The sequence below is a fragment of the Phycodurus eques genome, chromosome 21, assembly GCF_024500275.1.
Source record: "Phycodurus eques isolate BA_2022a chromosome 21, UOR_Pequ_1.1, whole genome shotgun sequence".
NCBI lineage: Eukaryota > Metazoa > Chordata > Actinopteri > Syngnathiformes > Syngnathidae > Phycodurus > Phycodurus eques.
The window spans coordinates 798,934-819,080 of record NC_084545.1 but is presented as its reverse complement, the minus strand read 5'-3'; the positions used below and the strand labels follow the sequence as shown (position 1 = coordinate 819,080).

The following is a 20,147-nucleotide window of genomic DNA, read 5'->3' as shown; positions in this document are numbered from 1 at the left end:
CAAAATCTGTGAAGTGTGATAGATTTGAAAAAGTGTGAATTATAGTGCTCCCTCGCTATATTGCGGTTCACCTATTGCGGATTTTATTTTTCATATTCATATCGCACATCATGTTAAACATCTTAACATCATCAACAACAACAACAACAAATAAGAGCGATGGAAGAAATTCATTACAACACACATTACAAGGAATCAAATGTAAATAGTGTACAATACTACTGTGTATTACTGTATGTTTAGAAGTTTAAAAGGTGTTTAAGCGTTTTGAAAGTATTTATAAGAGTATGGGGAGCAGTAAATAGTGTGAAGTGGTTTATGGTCTTGCAGTTTCCCTTTTGACTTTTTATGATTTCTTTTTTTTGCTACCTTATCTTTTGATCGTGCTGGAATGCGCTCAGAGGAAGTGATTGCAGCGGTGACGCGACGAGGCGCGTGGGCGCGGAGCGCGCCTCCCGTCACGCCCCGCAAACGTCACGACACCCGGACTTGGCGAGGCCTCGCCCTTTTTGGGTTTTGTTTTGAAGGTGACAACAAATGAACGCTTTCTTCTCACAAGACTTTCGGAAGAAAGAAAAAAAAGAGTGCAATCTACTTTTTGATACTGACTCGTGACTTCTTGATCAGCTTTTTTTTTACTCATGGCCTTTTTCGTAAAATTGCGATTCTCTCTTGAGTGTGACTCATAGAGCACTTTTTGGAAGCACTTCGGGCACTCGTGTAAAAACACCGTAAAATTATGACGCAATGTAGAATTTTGGGCCTAGTGGTTGGGACATCTGCCTCACAAGCAAGTCTGCTCAAGTCGAATAACATATCACTTCAAATATGACTCACCTAGATTGGGTATAAATAGTCTGTACGCCCCCAAACAAATGCCACATTTTTGTTTTGTGCAAAAAAAATAAGATCAAATTATTTCTAAACTGTTTTTCCACCATTAATGAAACCTATAACCTGTACAACTCTCAATAAATGAAAGCTTCTTGAAGGGGGGGGAAATGAACAAATGGGAGAATGTGGCTTGCGCAAGTGTGCACACCCTCTTATTTATGGCATGTTCAGAATGAACTCATCCCATTCAAACTCATGTGAAATGGGAGTCAGCACACAACTATCACTATAAAGCTCAGACGTTCTGGTAGTGTAGACAACTGGATAAATTATTTGAGTAATTCTTTTTTTTTTTTTCATTCTTATTTTTAAGGACACTATAAAGTCCAGGAAGGACCCTGCTAGATGCATGCACACTGTATTTGAACTCATAATAGTGCTTGAGCTTCAAATGTGACTTCAGTTAGATATGCGGTAAATAAACCCTAATTTCTGCAGACATTCTTCCATGTTTATCTCAAGTGTACACATTAACTCCATGCATGTCAGGTAAATATTACCCTTTAATCTCCCGCTTGATTTATCAGAGGAAACTTTGACGTATTGTGGTGTCGCCCGCGCCACTTACGTCGTAAACAACGCCACCTCGTTTATCTAAATCACTTATTCGGACCTCGGAAGCGCCGCTGTAATAGCGCCCACGTGACGGGAAATGCGCCGTATTTCTTTTTTTCAGACAACATTTCGACTTTCAAATCCCTACTTTGGAAAGTTGAATCTGTACTTTCTAGTACATATTTTGACAAAATGGGCTTGTCACTTTTTTCAACCTCAGCGGATGGTGACACGGCGAAGAAAAGAAACACAAATGAAGAGAGTCGAGTGTGAGTGCTTTTGCCACTTCTGCCAAAGATACACAAAAAGGTGAAGCCAGGTGCACGTCACGCATCGTTTCCAGGTTTATTGCAAAGCAAACAGGAAACAACAGAGGCACGCAGTCAAACGAGAACATGGGAGAAATTTTACATAACTATGTTCTAGAAGCTGATGTCATCTGCAAGTAAAGTCAAAATCATAACTAGTTTGGTCATGGGTGGCAAACAATTTATAAATAAAACCGCATTGGGATGCTCTAACAGGGGACAAAGTTTGCTGGAAAAGAGAATTCGGGTTTTCAAAAAGTAAGACAAAGACAAAGCAATTGTACTGTTGAACAATGAAATGCTTGTGACTGCCGTAACATCGATCCGAGATCCACAAGCTAGCAAAAACCATTCAAGACTGATGGAAAACAGATTTTTTTTTTTCCTACGGTACAGTGTCGTCACGGTTGCATAAATTCGCCATTAAACTCTGAATTCTCCTGAAATCGATGTGAATTATGAAGGCACACGTCATAATCTTTGTGTAAACACGTTTTACTTCACCAACAATCCTTAAAATAGAGAAATATACTGTCAGTTGGAGAGCTCTTCCATCAAAATTTAAAATAAAAACAGTGAATGCTAACAACAGAAAGACTCGCATTGTCATTTTATGCTGAGTTTTTAAGTAATAGCTCCCAAGAAAACATGACAGTGCATCGTTGGCACCCCAAGACACCACAGATTGTCAAGCAATCCTTTTTTTTTTTTTTTTTTTTTTTTTTTTTACGAGTTTCTTCAGTATACAGGGAAGTATTGAATTTACAGTTGCCCACCTGCGGTGTAGTACCATGTCGGGCCACAACATGCCAGGCAGCACTGAGCTCAACTGGCAGAGACGCAGTGTAATTAAGAGCAAGACGTAGAGGCAGAAAGGTTTCGTTTCAATATATATCAGTTGTGGAAATTGCATTCTAGTATTATTGCTATTGGTAGTGCCTGCACTAAAGCGCTTTGGTCAAGTCGAGCAGGAAAGAAAAAACAAAAACGAAAAAGGCACGGTGGCAGTTTGGTCGTTTTCGCGGCGAGCGTACGTCACGCTTCGTCCTCCGAACGCTCGTCTCCTCTCAGCCTCGCGCGCTCGCGGTGCCGCTGGATGGCCCGCCAGATCCGGCACAGGACGCCGCCCCTGAGCAGGCGAGAAGAAGGAGGCGGAGTTTACGGAGAGAGTGCAAAAAACGGTTTTGGGTGTGCAAACCTTTTGTTACCTGAGGTGGAGACATCGCAGGTCGTCTTTGGTGACATCGTTCAGGATGTCAATCAACGTATATTCTTCAAGCGCAAACTAGAAACACAGACAGCAACATACACACATATGACGTGATTGATTGATTGATTGATTGATTGATTGATTGATTGATTGATTGATTGATATGATGTGATGTGATTTGAGCTTCGTGTTGTGCTTTGCCGCAACCTTGTGACATAAACCTTTTGGATTTTTGCTATTCGAGTCACCTTATCGATGGTGTCCGGGTCCGCCCCCTGCTCGTTCAGCCAATCGGTGAGCTGCTTGTCCGGCTCGTGGTCCGCCGAAATGTGGAAGACGGAGGGAGGGGAAAAGTCTGCAGAAAATTCACAAACGCGGCGTGAGAAGAGCTTCGAGGACCTGCCGAGCGAAGTATTTCTCGGCTTTCACCTGGAGGTCTGTGGCGGACTCTGACCAGGTCCAGGTCTTGCGTGCGCTGCTGTAGCGTGGCCTTCAGCACCTGCTGGTACTCTCGCTCCTTGTGCAGCAGTTCCTCCAGCAGCCTGCCAGGGGGCGCCAGAAAGGGAAGGCAATAATTAGGTCATCACACATCACATGAGGTGACGTCAAAACCGTTTTGATCTCACACGACGATGACATGTTTTGCCATTGGACATGACGAGTAAAAAAGTTTAGACTTTAATGTACTCAAGTACAAAAGTAAAAATGAATTTTGACTCGGGCTATATGGCGTAAAAAGATGAAAGGCCTTTTGTTTAAAAAGAAAACGTTGCTTTATTTGTGGAGTAACATGCCTTTTCTCGAAAATGGGACTTTGTTCTCAAAATATATATGCCTTGAAGTCCAAATTATTTCACGGACCACCAAGCTACGGCTCGCGGACCTGATAACTTCTGCTTTAGAAACAGTTGTCATCAGTCAGCTGCTGTCCAATAAATATGTCTGCGCTGCTTCTCGTGACTTCCCCAAAGTGTCGTGCGCATCGCGAACCTGCTGTTCTCCTGCTTGAGGCGGCCCAACTGCACCCCCATCTGGTGCTGGTGCGAGCGTTGGTGCTCGTGGGCGTGCGCCGGGTGCAGCGCGGCGACGGCCGAGTGCAGCGCGGCGTCGGCGGCCGTCCCGGCCTCGTCGGCGGCGGCGGCGGCCGGCGCCAAGACGGGACCGAACTCGGCCTCCTCCTCGTCCACCTCGTCCTCCTTCTCGGCGCCCTCGCACTCCGACGCCGGCCCGAAGTGCGTCTGCAGCTCTGGGAGGAAGGCAGGGGGTGGGGTCTTATATTAGAACTACCTTTATTGAGCCGAGGCACATATCCCACATTAGCAGAATCTCATGTCACAGCACCAAACAAAAACTAAAAAGTTAAATACAACTAAAAGTGTTCTTCGGCAGTGATTCAAAATTCAAAGTGAACTGTTCTGCCTGTCACTATACGTCACTGGCAGAGATAGATAGATGAACAATGAGAAATAATCATTTTTTGTGACCAGTTAAGTGAAATTGGATCGTTTCTCTTTTGTGGTTTGGAATCATTGTCAAGCTGAACTGCAATCTTCCACATGTCCAGTAGGTGTCAGTAGAAGCTGGTCCCACCTGGAATGAGGATGGTGATGGCGGCCTGCACAGCCCTGCGGATGATGTTGTCCATGGCGAACATCCAGTGAGGTTTGATGTGATGATTCCTCAGGACCTTGTTCACCTGACACAAGCAAAGAAACATGATTTTAAAAAGCATACATGGATTGCTCATCACCATTTAAAACAGTTCCCAGGTTTCTTAATACGATAATATCTGTGGAATGTGTCTGTCAAAACAAGCCAAGGACCTACAATTGGAGACATAATTTTACAGCATATTTCTTACCATGGTGAAATTGGCTTTTTTTAGCGTGGGATCTGACTGGTGCAGTCCGCCAGTCCACATCCAGTCAAGCCTTTTACGACCCTTTTGTCGGACATGGTTGCAATATTTTTGCTTCTTTGACTGCTTAATGTTTTTAACTAATACCAGGATAAAATATCCACAAATGTTAATTCTTAGGTTGCAAAACAACCAAAAAGATGACATTTTTATCCTCTCAAAACCCCCTTTTTTGAACTTATGTTGATCATTTTTATACAGCCAGCTGAGAGTTCTCTTAAAATCCAAATTGCATCATTACTTTGTGCAGTAAGCCTTTTTCAGAAACTAAGAACTCACTTGTCCCAAAATTCATGAATGAAGTAATCTTTTAGACAATGCAAAAAAATGAAAATGTGACACACATTTTCATCTGTTTCAGTTGGACCGAAGTAGCCATGGTAGAACCAAAACATTGATACTGATATTATCTGAAGAGGGCGGCACGGTGACCGACTGGTTAGAGCGTCTGCCTCACAGTTCTGAGGACCCGGGTTCAATCCCCGGTCCCGCCTGTGTGGAGTTTGCATGTTCTCCCCCGTGCCTGCGTGGGTTTTCTCCGGGCACTCTGGTTTCCTCCCACATCCCAAAAAGCACGCACGGTAGGTTCATTGAAGACTCTCAATTGCCCGTAGGTGTGAATGTGAGTGGGAATGGTTGTTTGTTTCTATGTGCCCTGCCATTGGCTGGCAACCAGTTCAGGGTGTACCCCGCCTACTGCCCGATGATAGGTGGGATGGGCTCCAGCACTCCTGCGACCCCTGTGAGGATAAGCGGCTCAGAAAATGGATGGATGGGTGGATGGATATTTGAAGAGCTGAAGTTGGAAATGATGGAAATCCCTACATTTGGGAACTTACATTTGCAATGGCTAAAAAAAAAAAAAAAGGGAAGCGAGGTGGGCACAAATGGCTGGCATAGAGTCACGCTTGATGTTTACGCCGATCTCCTGCGCCACAGTGGCCGACAAGGCCGGACTCACCGAGTCCTGGAAGCCAAAGAGCACGAGCTGGATCTGGTTGATGGAGGTGGAGTCAAAGTCCAGGTCCAGCTTGAGCTTGGAGATGGTGGCCGCCATGACGCGCCTCTCCGGGGAGTGGATGAAGTCTCGCAGGATGCAGATGATCTGCTTGATGTGCTCCACAGACAGCTGAAGCTCCTCGCTGCCCTGAAGTGTGGACGCCGGCAAAAAAAAAAACCAAAAAAAAAAGAGACAGGAAAACGCAGTACAGAAAAGTAAAAGAGCAGTTTCTTTTCCATCCATCCATTCAAGCTAGGACCGTTCAGAACCAAAACTAGGGCAATCTGTCCAAAGCTGACCTTGAAACGGAGCAGAAAGCGGCACAAACTACTTGAATTCTGTCGCACGTCTTACCGCATGATGTGTGCATTGTGGAAAACAAGGATGCGAGGAATTAGAACGGAAATACTGTATGCTGCAGGCTGCTAAATGCTGGCCGGCGGGCCGCGGATTTGGTTGAGTTTGGACACGCCTGATCTCGTCCTTGATGATGGCGTTTGCACACGCGCACCTGGATGTAGTTCTCCTTCAGGTTGGAGATGACCTTCTCCTGGTCCTCGTTGAGGACCTTGAACAAAATGGCTCGCCTCTCGCTGTCCTTCTTGAGCAGGAAGAGGCCGCCGTCCCGGTCCTCGGGCGAGGGGGGTGCGCCGCCGCGATCCTCCGACACCGAACCTTCGTCTGGAACGCTGCCGCACACGCGCACACGCACACACACACACACACACACACACACACACACACACACACGGTCACCTCGGCACGGGTTGGGTTTTTTGTTTTGTTTTTTTACGACGTTTGCGGATACAAGCCTCTCCTGGCTACCGTGTGTGCCCGAAAAATCAACACACACACATGCGCATGTGAGTGTGTGTGCTCAGCCATCAGCAGCAGCTCATAAAGTTAGCAGGCTTCATTATATCAGCGTTGTAAAAGGCTGAGGTGCATGCTGGGACCACAATCAGGCCACCTGCCACACGCGCACACATTTAGTCACAGCTTGGTAATATTAAGAGCCAAGGCACATATTTGACTTCTGAAAAATCTTTTGAAAAAAGCACTGCGGTCAACAAAAATGCCTCCCCAAAAAAAAAAAGAAAAGAAAAGACAAAGAGTATATATAGTAAACCCCAGTTTATAATGGGGGATATGTTCCAGATCCAGATAAGTAACAATCCCCAATATACAGTAGCGAGGACATCTTGGACAGCGTGTGGGATCTTGGTGTCAAGGAACTGTGTTGAAGTGAGTAGAGGAGCTTCATTTAGACAAAAGTAGAACACTTTGGTGGCATCTTGGTGCCAAGGTTCTATGTTGAAGTGAGTTAAGTAAGTCCATTGAGAAAAAAAGTTGTGTGGCAGCTCGGTGCCAATGAAGTCAGTTGAGAAGTTTAATTGAGACAAAAGTAGTACTTTGGAACCATCGTGTGGCATCTTGGTTTTAAGGTACTATTTTGAAGTGAGTTGAGTGCTTTCATTTGTTTTAAAAAAAACTTGTGCTTTGGTGACATTGTGTGGCATAAAACTACAACCCCAATTCCAATGAAGTCGGGACGTTGTGTTAAACATAAATAAAAACAGATTGCAATGATTTGCAAATCATGTTCGACCTATATTTAATTGACTACACTACAAAGACAAGATATTTCATGTTCAAACTGATAAACGTGATTGTTTTTAGCAAATAATCATGAACTTAGAATTTGATGAGAAGAAGCTGGGACAGGAGGCAAAAAAGACTGCGAAAGTTGAGGAATGCTCATCAAACACCTGTTTGGAACATCCCACAGGTGAACAGGCTCATTGGGAACAGGTGGGGGCCATGATTGGGTAGAAAAGGAGCTTCCCTGAATTGCTCAGTCATTCACAAGCAAAGATGGGGCGAGCCTCACCTCTTTGTGAACAAGTGCGTGAGAAAATGTTCGAACAGTTTCAGGACAATGTTCCTCAACGTACAATTGCAAGGAATTTAGGGACTTCAACATCAAAAGGTTCAGAGAATCTGGAGAAATCACTGCATGTAAGCGGCGAGGCCGAAAACCGACATTGAATGCTCGTGACCTTCGATCCCTCAGGCGGCACTGCATCAAAAACCGACATCAATGTGGAAAGGATATCACCGCATGGGCTCAGGAACACTTCAGTTAACCAATGTCAGTAAATACAGTTCGGCGCTACATCCGTAAGTGCAACTTGAAACTCTACTATGCAAAGCAAAAGCCATTTACCAACAACACCCAGAAACGCCGCCGGCTTCTCTGGGCCCGAGCTCTTCTAAGATGGACCGATGCAAAGTGGAAAAGTGTTCTGTTGTCCGACGAGTCCGCATTTCAAATTGTTTTTGGAAATTGTGGAGATCGTGTCCTCCGGGCCAAAGAGGAAAAGAACCATCTTTTCGATCATGTTATGGACGCAAAGTTCAAAAGCCAGCATCTGTGACGGTATGGGGGTGTGTTAGTGCCAATGGCATGGGTAACGTACACATCTGTGAAGGCACCATTAATGCTGAAAGGTACATACAGGTGTTGGAGAAACATATATGCTGCCATCCAAGCAACGTCTTTTTCACGAACGCCCCTGTTTATTTCAGCAAGACAATGCCAAACCACATTCTGCATGTGTTACAACAGCATGGGTTCGTAGTAAAAGAGTGTGGATACTAGAGACCTGTCTCCCATTGAAAATGTGTGGCGCATTATGAAGCGTAAAATACGACAACGGAGACCCCGGACTGTTGAGCAGCTGAAGCTGTACATCGAGCAAGAATGGGAAAGAATTCCATCTACGAAGCTTCAACAATTAGGTGTCCTCAGTTCCCAAACGTTTATTGAATGTTGTTCAAAGAAAAGGTGATGTAACACAGTGGTAAACATGACCCTGTCCCAGCTTTTTTTTGGAACGTGTTGCAGCCATAACATTTTAAGTTAATGATTATTTGCTAAAAACAATCCAAGTTTATCCGTTTGAACATGAAATATCTTGTCTTTGTAGTGTATTCAATTGAATATCGGTTGAACACGAGTTGCAAATCATTGTATTCTGTTTTTATTTATGTTTAACACAACGTCCAAACTTCATTGGAATTGGGGTTGTATGTTGAAGTGAGTTGAGTAGTTACAGTACATTTAGACAAAAGTATTGCTTTGCCACCATCTTTGAGCATGTATGGGCAATAATAAATCTTTTAGGGGGACGTCAGTTACTCATGGCTCGGTCCTGATGAACACGTTCATTATTTGTTGTAAACCAAATATTTTGTGCTAATGAACTGAAATTGGATCATTCTCACAACAGCGTTTGGGGAGCGACTGCTTCAGTACGTTGCAGTACCCGCGTGCGTGTATCGAAGGGTCACCTCAGGTAGTTGGAGTTGGGCGGCTTGAGCATGTTCTCCGAGCCGGAGCTTTTCTTTTTCTGGAAGAAGACATCGTGTTTGGAGTCGCAGTCGGGACTCATGGAGCCGTGCTCACTGCTGCTGCTCCCCGCGGCCTCGCACTGCAGCTGCACCGGCAGCGAAACGTGGATGTAGTCTGAGAAACGCAGAAAAAAATGTGCCATTTACTTTGTTTTAAATGTTTGAAAGTTGCTCATTTAGCTGCATACAGTATTGACCTCCACCAAGGAGGCGATGACTACATAGTCTACAGTCGAAATTTGACAATAAACAGTTCCAAAAGATTGAATGCCAATGCATTGTACTTCAAAGTTAAATACAACTGAACTGTACTGGACAGAACATTTAATGAAGTGATTCTTGGCGTGTAGAAACATTGTGTACAAATGGAAGCTGGGCCGAACCTGACGGCTTGAATGCGATCTTGCTCTTCTTGCCCTTGGTGTTGTGTCGCACGAACATGTCCCTCAAGAGGTCGGAGGCCAGGGCTCGCTTGTGAGGGTCGGGCTCGAAGCAGCGCAGGATGAACGACTTGGCCTCCAGCGACAAAGACTCGGGGATCTCTGGATGGATCTTAAACATGCCCACCTGTGGCACATATTTTGCGGTTCATCTTTCGCAGCCTCGCTACACCACGGATGTTTAGGCGATCGTTTTTTATGGGTTTTAAAGTATGCAGTCAAGTCTGAATTTAGAGTTGTGCACCTTCAGTGTTCCTGTGGGCATTGTTTGCTCTCGTTGTTTGAAGGTTTATAACGACAGTAACATTTATGCTAAGTTCCCCTAGCCCTTCTATGGCATTTTGCATAGTACGTTAGCCTTACGCTAGCAGACTTCCGTTATTATATGGTTTGTTTGAGCATTTCGGTGTTTAACTATACAGTGTTCAATTCTCTTTTGTTTTATGTGTGAGTTGGAAGCAAGGACACTTATTTGGGGAACTGTGCGAGGGAGTCTTTTTTTCCTTTCCTTGAAGTGATGTTATATGTTAGTCTCGCTTTTCTTGACAGCGAGAGAATGAGAACAGGCGCTAAGGAATACTTTTAAAAGAGTGTTTTAATAAGTTTAAGAGTGTTTTAATACATTTCAACGTACTCACAGCGTGTGGGAGGAGTAAAACCATATTTTTAGAAAATGATATACAGTGGACCCCCTGCATATTTGATAAACAGTGGACCCCCTGCATATTTGCGGTGTGGCATTTGCAAATTCACATATTCACAGATTTTTTTGTTTAGATTTTTTTTTAAAATAAAAAAAAATTAAATATTTTATTATTTTATTTTTTTTAGGGAAGCTAACCCCCAGTTTTCATGGAAGCTCCTTCTTATTCACCTTTTTTTTTTACCCTAACCCCCATTGATTGATTTGTAAAAAATAAATAAATAAATACAATAATGGCAATTATAATGAGCGTCAGTTATTCGTGGATGTTTTCTCGCCGCGGGCCGGCCCCGTCGCTATCCCCGCTAATTTTGGAGGCCCGCTGTCGTCTTTTTATAACCCCGACGGAGGTGAAACCCGTCACCAACCTTAAACATGGCGGCTTGCGGCTCGCCCAGCTCGTGGAAAGGAGGTTTCCCGGTGGCCATTTCGATGATGGTGCATCCCAGAGACCAGATGTCGGCTGGGGCTCCGTACCCCCGAGGACCCTTGTCAATGATTTCGGGAGCCATGTACTGCAGAGTGCCTGCACGCAGACATTGATTGGTTAAACTAGTGAAACATAAGGTTTTTGTTGAGAGAAAACAAAAAAAAAGATTATGCGGCAGATGTGGAATTTGCCCTACTTAGTGACGTTAACAGTTGAGCGATGACAGCAGGGACAATAAAAGTGAGAAGAAGGAGATAAGGACACACACACAGATACACCTACTAATGAAAGCTAAACACCGTTCTGCCTGTGCTTGATTAGCTAATCTAATTGCACACAGCTCTCTGACCAATGGAGAAGGCCAGATGGTCCACGAATGTGTGTACATGCGTCTGCGCGCATACCACCTTGGCATGCCACGTTGAACCGTTTCCATAGAGAGCAACTAAGGACATTTTGCGGGCAGTCTCATATGGATACAAATAGAATGTGACTTTTTCTTTAACTTCAATCAACTCTTGAATAGTGGTGTGAACTGACCAAGTACAAACACGTTATGACTGGACTTAAAGACCCTTTAAAGCAAAAATAATTTTGACGCACTACAGAGGAGTGTTGTTAACAAGCCTGCCAAATTTGAAAGACTAAAAACAAATCGCCACATTTATAAAATGAGGCTTCCAAATCGTGAAAAATCTGTTCTCCCCACTCTTGAATGTGTGTGTGTGCTGAAACCACGCCCCGCTCAACTGTCAATCAAATACCACGACTGCAGGTTGCAGTGTATACGTACACTATGAAAATGATGTGAGCTTACGTGATGTCAAAGTTCATTACGAGGCTCAACTTCAAAACTGAATAGTTACCGCGGACTGTAATCATAAAACTACATTCAAATCTTGGAGACGTTTTAAAACTGCAAACTACCCCTTCAAGTACAGAGTCTGAGTACTTTTACCACCTCTGGTCTTGAAACCACTTATGGTCACTGTAGTCCACATTACCCCAAAGTACAAATTACCCGTGAAGGTCTCGGTGCAGGGGTTGACTCCTGCCAGCCGCTTGGAGGTACCAAAGTCTGAAATCTTCAGAACGCCGCTGTAGGTGTTGACCAGCACGTTGTCACCCTGACGAAGAAACATAAGCATTTAGTAAAGGTACCAACTATTGACTTCTCTTCGTCAGACCTTTATGTCTCGGTGAACGATCTGATTCTCGTGCAGGTAACGCAGCCCCTCCAGGATCTGTCGGGTGTAGAAGATGATGGTGGCCTCCTTCAGAGGACCCCATTTCGAGCGCAGCAATGCCGACAAGCTCCCTGGAAAAAGGACGAGAGGGCAGAGTACACTAAGTCAAGGTACCCCTGTAATTTCTTCAAAATGCAACAAGTCTGCCACGTAACCGTCTGTGCCGCTGGTCTTAGAGACACCTGCGCAATGAATACAACAGTTCGATACTACCGCAAACTACAACCACAACACACGTACAAACCTCCAGGGACTTGCTCCATGAAGATCTTAATGTATCCGTTCTCTGAAACGGAGCCCAAATACTGGACGATGTTCCTGTGCTTGAGGTACTTGTGCAGGGCGATCTCTTCATGAAGGGGCTGCGAGTACCTGATTGACAAAGACAGAGAGGAACAGTGTTTATTTATGTTTACTGAGCATAATCAACATGGTTTCTAAGGTTATTGACTTTTCGTCATGTTTGTAAAGAAAAAAAAAGGTGCCAGGGTACTTCCGGGTGGCAGAAAAATGATTGACTAGAGCTGCCCTGAGCTGAAATGATGCCAAATACTACATAGTATTATATATATATATATATATATATATATATATATATACATACACACACACACACACACACCTCAAAGTTTTTTTTATTTGTTTTTTTTCAATTTCCTGAAGAAAATCGAAATTCACCCACTGGAACCTGTGGATGAGGAAGATAAGACAAGTAGATGTCGTAAATAGTCTGCCTGGTCGCGTAGTGGCCACTTAGAAAGTGACAGACTGGGAACCAAACCTCCATGATCGGGTTTATGTACAAATAATTGGTTGGGTTGTGTTTGACTAATTCACCACAACATAATGGCTAGCCTGCTAGCTAACATCAGCTCTACAGAAGTGCTATCTATCCCAGCATCAAACGAGCACGACGATACAATATAGAACTCGAAAACTGCGATATGCGAAGACACGAACCTGTGTCGCCTTTGAAATGGCAGAATGTTGACGTATGAGCTCACAGTGCTACTGGACGTAATATAACTAATATTATTGTTATTAATTTAATTTACACTAACCCTATTTTAAGTTAGTTCCAAGAAACGTAAGCCTAGACTGAAGATACATTTCTTCCGCAAGCCTTCTCCAGCTGCGTGTCATGTGACTACTTTTTCCAGTGACAGAGATCTGACCAGAGGGAGCAAAAGTAGGGGTTCCACTAATTCTAGTTCTACTGCATGAGGATAGTGGAACTGAGGAGAGGCGGAAACATGGCTAGTACTACGGCTAATGACCCTTTAATTGCAGACCCTCCAAGCTCATACCAGAATTTCAGCTAGCCAGTTGAGAACAGAGATGGAACCCGGGTAGTCGACATGACCCACACTATTTACCGTAAGTGCTTCAAAAACTTCCCCAAGGCAGGTCGAACATATTAGTCCACCTTCAAAGACTCTATTCCACCAAGGTCAATACAGTCAAAGAAATCTGTCCTTGCGACGATAGCACAAATAATTGCTGGACACAACCTGACTATCATGAGTTGTTACTTGGCCCAACCGCCGGGGACATCACTCACCTGCTGTCTCTCTCCGGGATCTCCTTGATGGCGATTCGGACCTGGTTGCTGACGTCCCTCCCGGCGTACACCACCCCGTAGGTGCCCCGTCCCAGCACCACCCGGTCGCCCGTCTCATCCGTGTCATACTCGTACTGCAGCATCGCAAACATTGTCACACAGAAGTCAGCTTGTACTCTTTGTCCTCTTCGATAGAGAACTGAAAGTGCATCCGCAACTGTGGCTTTCCTTGCCCACGTGCGAGGGCATTACAGTACCTGGATTGCTCCATTTTATTTCACTCAGCTTGTAACTTGAAAAACCTGTAAGTTGAGGTAATCGTACAAAGTCAAGGTACCACTGTACCTCGAGGGTGTCGCCGTCTCCTTCGCCTTCCAACTCCACAGCGTTGCCGGTACCGTCCGAAATCATCTCCTTCACCATGGAGCAGAATCTGATTGGAGGTTGATTCACACATTAATGCGCAGCCTCACAAGCACACAAAATGGAGGTGCGCTTCCTTACCGAGCGCACTGCTCCTCGGTGGAGAAATAAATCTGGAAGTCGTCAGAGTTGTCGTGGACATAAAGGAAGCAGCAACGCTCGTCAAACTTGCTGATGCTGTAGACGTAAAATGATTTACGGTGAACCCCCGCTATATCACGGTTCATCGTCTGCACCCTCACTTTATCACAGATTTTTAAGCAACCGTTTTTTTATGGGTTTTTACTGTATACAGGCTAGCACGAGGTACGCCCATGTATGGCATTTCGCATATGTTAGCATTAAGCTATTAGTAACTATGACTTCAAACGTATTTGGACTGTGCTCTCAAATGCACCTGATGCCTTTGATGGACATGGCGGTGAAGTTCCACTCGTGTATGCCTTTCTGCAACACACGAATGCAACGGCTGTTCACCAAGGAGAATGAGGAAGGTTGCCGTTTCAGTCTTGGAAAGATGTCACTGACCGTTTCAGCGGGAGACACGTGCCAGATGGAGACGTTCTTCTCTTCTGCCTCGTTGTTGATGGACACATACGAGGGCTGGTACACTTTGGTGGGCTCCAGAATCAGCACCTGGAACAAGAAATGACACTGGGACATGTCGGCGAGGAGTCCTGGGATATCGGGTCTAGTTGGCACATCCAACTGGTGTCTATACGGGAAAGCGGAGTCGGTTGGTGGTTCCCTGCGTGGCCTCCACAATGATGTCCATCCAGAAGTTGAGTCTGTCCCGCTGTGGGGAATGTTCCACCGACTGCTTTTTAAACCTCTGGATCAGTTGAAGGTTCTGCACAACAGAACGCAGGTACCTGTGAAGAGGGACAGCAATAGAACGACCCAAACCATAAACCACCGGTGAACTACAACTTTAAGTCGTCACCATCGAGTTTTGGAATGTTTTTTGTGAGGATCTTACCAGAGAGGCGGCTTCAGCTTAAAGAGCTTCTCAGCAGCCTGGGTGGCTTTCGGAATGTCGTTAGCCAACATGCTAACGGTGAAGAACTGGCCCACGTCCCAGTAGTTGTTCATTTTCTCAAGGGAACCTTTGCGTCCCAACAGACTATTCAACCTAACACCTGAAAATAAGTCCCTTGATGAGGAGTCAGTGGAGAAACAATCAGAACTTGGTGCTGTTGACAGCTTGGTGGGATCCTCTTACCAATTTTCCTCAGTTCCATGGAGCTCTCGAACTGTTGGCCAGCAACTATGAGGAGAACAGCCAGGTTGATGCCCGAGTAGAGGGTTGGCTGCAGCTCAAAACCTTTCCGATACCTGCAACAGTCGTTTGGCCTTGACTTTAACAGATATCACGAATGGATTCACCGTGTTGTTAAGTCTGGAAGTATGTTCTTACCACTGTATAGCGTTGTCCCTGTTCTTGGTGTCCTTGCAGTCCGAGTCCAGGAAGATGTCCTTGTAAATTCGTCCGCACAGGCAGAACATGTCGGGCGCGGGGTGTTCGCAGGACTGCAGGACGTGCAGCATCACACGTAGCGCCTGCTCCCTGTCACCAGGACTGTTCCTCCTGCAAACAACGGGACTTGGGACTACCTGACAAATCGACTTAAGTACAGTAACAACGGATTGGAATGCATTCCCGCCCCTGTTACCTGTTCAGTGCGAAGGCATAGTGGAACTGGATCATGGGCTGCGTTGCCAGGTCACAAGTAGGCAGCATCTCCAAGGTCTGCACCAGTTTCACCATGGCGTCGTAGTCCTGGTGAGCCAAAAAATGTGACGCATGACTCAAGCCTGATTTTTGGAATGGTTCTTGGGAGACAAGCCCACCTGGATGTCCCTGTAGGAGAAGAGCAAGTTCATGACAATGTCTTGCGTAAGGACCTCGGTGTTGTCGATGCGGAGCTTGATGCGGGAGAGCTCCTTGGCCAGCTCCTCGCCCTGATACTTCTCCCTGGCCTTCCGGATGTCATTGAGCAAGGTGTCCTTAAAGGAGGCGCTGGAGATAGGACACACGAGGTGTAGTGGGCACTTAGAACCATCAGCATCCGAGATCCAATGCAGGAGTTAGCAGAAAACCACTTGTCTAACGAGCAGCGACATCGGTTTTCGAGCGTCTCAGTTGATGTCTGACCAGGATGTGACGTGGATATCCTTCAGTAGGCTGGTGAAGCGGTCCATCAGGGGGACGCACAGAGGTCCCAGGAGGTTGTCCCAACTTGGCTGCATGTACTCGCTGGCCCTGCGCTGGGCGTCGCTCTCGCAGCAGGTGTACTCATGGTTGGGGGTCACGATGTAGGGGATGAAGTAGTAGTTGCCGCTGGACGCCTGTAGGCCCACAGGGAGCGGCTATTAGGGACAGCTAAGACAAGACTTGTCCCTTCACGTTTGTCGCATCCTCTAACGTCTTTCTACGGATGAAACGTGGACGCCGGGGCACTTTTGGAACACGCTTGTGGGTGGCCCACGCACAGTTAAAAGCTCAACATATACGGGCTGATGGAAAAGTAACTCCCTATTTTAAAATACTTATAATTTATTCAAATGTTGTAATATTTTTCAAAATGTTTTTTGTGTATGTTCCACAATTAAAGGAACACGTCTATTCTACCAAAGCAATGACTTTGGAAGAACTTGAAGGGCGAATACGAGAAGTGATGTCTTCCGTCCCACAAGAGTTCCTTGTGAAATCAGCTCATGCGGTTCCCAGGCGGCTTGAGAAACTGGCGGCCATAACCAATTTGAAATAAAACTCCATGCAATACACTTTCTTCTCATGTTCATTTCTTTGAAAAATGATAGTTCCGAAATAAATGACAAGTACTTGAAAATAGGGAGTTACTTTTCAATCACCCGGGAGAACAACTTCAAGCATAACATTAGGATTAGGCCATTATAGTCTTGTTAATGATCCACTATGACACAAACACATACAGTGGTGCAATTGTCATGCTATATTCTTGACTGACCTGAACCAAATCAGTTTCGACTTTGTTAGACGAACTAGATTAGGCTGGTTGTCCGTGTGCTGACAAGCTTTGTTCATAGCACCTTTGAGCACCTGTACTGTACACAGCATACTGCAGTGTATACAGTACAAATTGCAAGCTCACTTTTGCGAGTTGCGTGTTTTTGGGGGTTATTTGCACAACAAGGCCAGTGTAACCTCCCGTTCCTCCTCCGTCACTGTTAGTGAGCACAACTTCCCAGCATGCTTTGCAACTCCACTGTATCTTACTTTATTGCCTCTGTACTCCGGAGGCAGCTGGACCCAGGGGAAACCTAACCCTGTCGGACCAACTGCCTTCTCCAGAAACACACACACACATACACACACACACACACACCATTCAGACATTAAAATGATTTCCTTGGTAGAACAGCTGCTAATATTTTGTGGGATTCTATTTCCGGAAGACGTGGGGTGGGTGGCTGATTGGGACAGAGCGAAAGCATGAACGCAAATATGACTCCAGAAATAGCACAAGAAATGCGCGCGTGTGTGTGTGTGTGTGCGTGTGTGCGCGCGTGCACGTGAGTGTGTTTGCACTGTCACACACAGACAGACACTTACTGTGTTCTTCTGAGCGACCATGTCCTGAAAGCACCAAGCACACACGAGTGAGTTTCAAGGCTGAGCGTTCTTCACACAACAGTATTTTGAAACGAACATGAACACAGCGACCTGACTTGAGTTGTGACAAACGGGCTCACCTTGAGCGACTGGGCCGTGTCGGGGTCGGTATCGTGGTACAAGATGACGTTGTTGGCCATGTCGAAGCTCTCCCTCACGCCCAGGTGGTAGAACAAGGACGGCTGGCGGAAGACGTCGCTCATGTCCACCACCGCCACGTCTGCACGGACGAGACACGTTTGCAACTCTCCCTAAGCCGCCGCGGATTTTGCAAGCACTGGACTGTGTGAGAGCCCCGTAAAAAAATCATAATAATAATCCAGAGGTCACGCAAGCGCCGCAAAGAAAGTCAAGAGTCAAACACAGAACTTTGCATTGCTAACAACTCAACCGCTGCGCCCAAGTAAAGTGAAGCCCTGAATAAATCTTTTTTGTGGTTTGGCATTTGCAAATTCACATATTTGCCGATTTTGGGAGGAGTCTGCCCTCCGTTAGTCGCTGCATTTTTGTACTCAATACTCAAGTATTGCTTTGAAGCCATCTTGGTGCCAAGGAACTATGTCGAAGTGAGGTGAGGAGCTTCATTTGGAGCAAGGAGAGGCACATTTATTTATATAGGGCATTTCATACACAATGTGCTTCACATGAGCAAATTTGTTTGCATTTTGAGGAAATGATTTCGACAAAATGAGTGCTTTGGCATCATCACACGGCATCTCGGTGCCAAGGAACCATGATGATATGAGTTGAGGAGCTTCATTTGCTGGCATCTATAGGCAATTATAAAGCTTTGGCGGAAGATGGATGGATGGATGCGTGGGCGCTTTGCTGAAGCGGTTGTCAGAAAGCGCGCTTCCGACTAAATAGAGTTCCAGGAATGCGAGCCACGTCAATGGCAACCGCCTTGGAGAAGCAAGATATTCCACCCAGCTCCGGTGGCAGGTGTCAAAAGAGGAACTGTGTACTGTCGTACTTGAGCACTTTCCCCACTTTCACTGTCCACAGTCTATAAACATCCCCCCCCCCTGCCCCCCCTTGCATTTTGCAAGTCTTGACTTGAGCGGTGTATATTGCAGTGTGTCACGCACCCGCGTCGTAGAAGCTGTCCAGCACGGAGGTCTCCCCGAAGTCGAGCCTTCCGAAGGTGACGGTGGTGAGCAGGGCGCTCTCGGCGTCGCACGCCCGCTGGAGGCACTGCAGCGCGCCGGACTCCGGGCTGCTGGCCATCACCGCCTTCAGCCCGTCGTTGAGCACGTAGACCACCCGCAGGGAGCGCTGCTTGGCCGGCGGGCTGGGGCTGGACAGCTCGGCCCGGTCTCGGTCCCGCTCCCGCTCCCGGTCCGGCTGCACGCACATGCCGCTGACCGAGTGCTCGCCCGCCATGCAGTCCGCCGCCTGCGCGCTCTGGCCGGCCTCCATGCCGCCTCCGCCTCCTCCTCCTCCTCCTCCTCCTCGGCTTGCGTCTTTCTACCCGCGGCTCCTCACCTGACGCGCGCCTTTGGCGCGTATGAGCTCGTCCCCGCGCATCTCCGCCTCATTAAGTCCACCGGTGGCCCATTATCTCGCAGCGAGGGGCCCGCTCACCCCCGGACCGGTTCCGACTAGATCCCCCGGTGACGAGGAGGAGGAGGAGGAGGAGGTGGAAGACGCGCGTGTGTGCAAGTGGAGGAGGCCTACACTCTCTCACGCACACGCACGTGCGGTGTACTTTGTTACAGATTTTTAGGCCTCTCTACTCTTCACCGTATTTATTGATTGACTTATTGGGATGATACGGTATCAGGTACTCGTTAAGGCTGCCGATACCAGCCACCCAAAAACAAAACAAAAAAACAAATCTGCCATCGACTCAAGTCTTCCTCGCCAGTAGTTGGCGCCACGCTGCGACCGTTTGACACGTCGGCGAATCATCATGTGCGTCAAAAAGAAAGGAACGTCGACCTACACGGGATTGGTATCGATGAGTAACCGACTCAGGATCGGTCTGCGAAAAGTGCTGTCGAGCAGCCTCATGGTACTTTTTCTTCACTTCATTCTGTCATGGATTAAACAACAAATAAATGATCCGTTGTTCTTCATGTTTTCATTTGGAATATGTGTGATATGTAAGTATAAAAGCCATGCAACTCACTAAACCTCGACCTTTTCTCTTACGTCCCCTGCAGGGTTTGCGAAGATGTTCTCATCCCCTCCACGTGGTCCCGTCGTGGCTGCGCAAAATCTTCATGTATTTATAATCCTCCGCATAGTCCCACTCGTTCAACAGTCACAAATTCACCTCTTCGCGGGTGGAATTTATCCTCTCTCTATTCACTAAAATGCCACAAGTTGCCGCAAAAGCCGTTTTACAGCCACTAGGGGGCAGAGTTGCAAGCTGACATCCAGTAGT

The 20,147-nt window shown here is 46.3% G+C and overlaps 1 protein-coding gene across 1 annotated transcript; it reads right to left on the bottom strand.

Moving 5' to 3' along the window:
• Positions 1-2,474: 2,474 nt before the first annotated feature.
• Positions 2,475-19,177, bottom strand: map3k15 (mitogen-activated protein kinase kinase kinase 15). Its single transcript, XM_061665834.1, has 29 exons — positions 18,847-19,177; positions 17,839-17,978; positions 17,699-17,722; positions 16,259-16,452; positions 15,955-16,123; positions 15,777-15,883; positions 15,521-15,691; positions 15,326-15,438; positions 15,083-15,242; positions 14,825-14,975; positions 14,632-14,739; positions 14,501-14,550; positions 14,185-14,280; positions 14,026-14,113; positions 13,681-13,814; positions 12,364-12,491; positions 12,060-12,190; positions 11,894-11,999; positions 10,811-10,968; positions 9,683-9,866; positions 9,240-9,414; positions 6,397-6,574; positions 5,847-6,032; positions 4,558-4,663; positions 3,958-4,213; positions 3,397-3,509; positions 3,216-3,322; positions 2,966-3,042; positions 2,475-2,886 (listed from the first exon to the last, which is right to left on the bottom strand). The coding sequence occupies exons 1-29, from the start codon at positions 19,175-19,177 to the stop codon at positions 2,793-2,795; spliced, it is 4,035 nt and encodes a 1,344-aa protein (XP_061521818.1). The 3' UTR covers positions 2,475-2,792.
• Between the last annotated feature and the right edge of the window lie 970 nt (positions 19,178-20,147).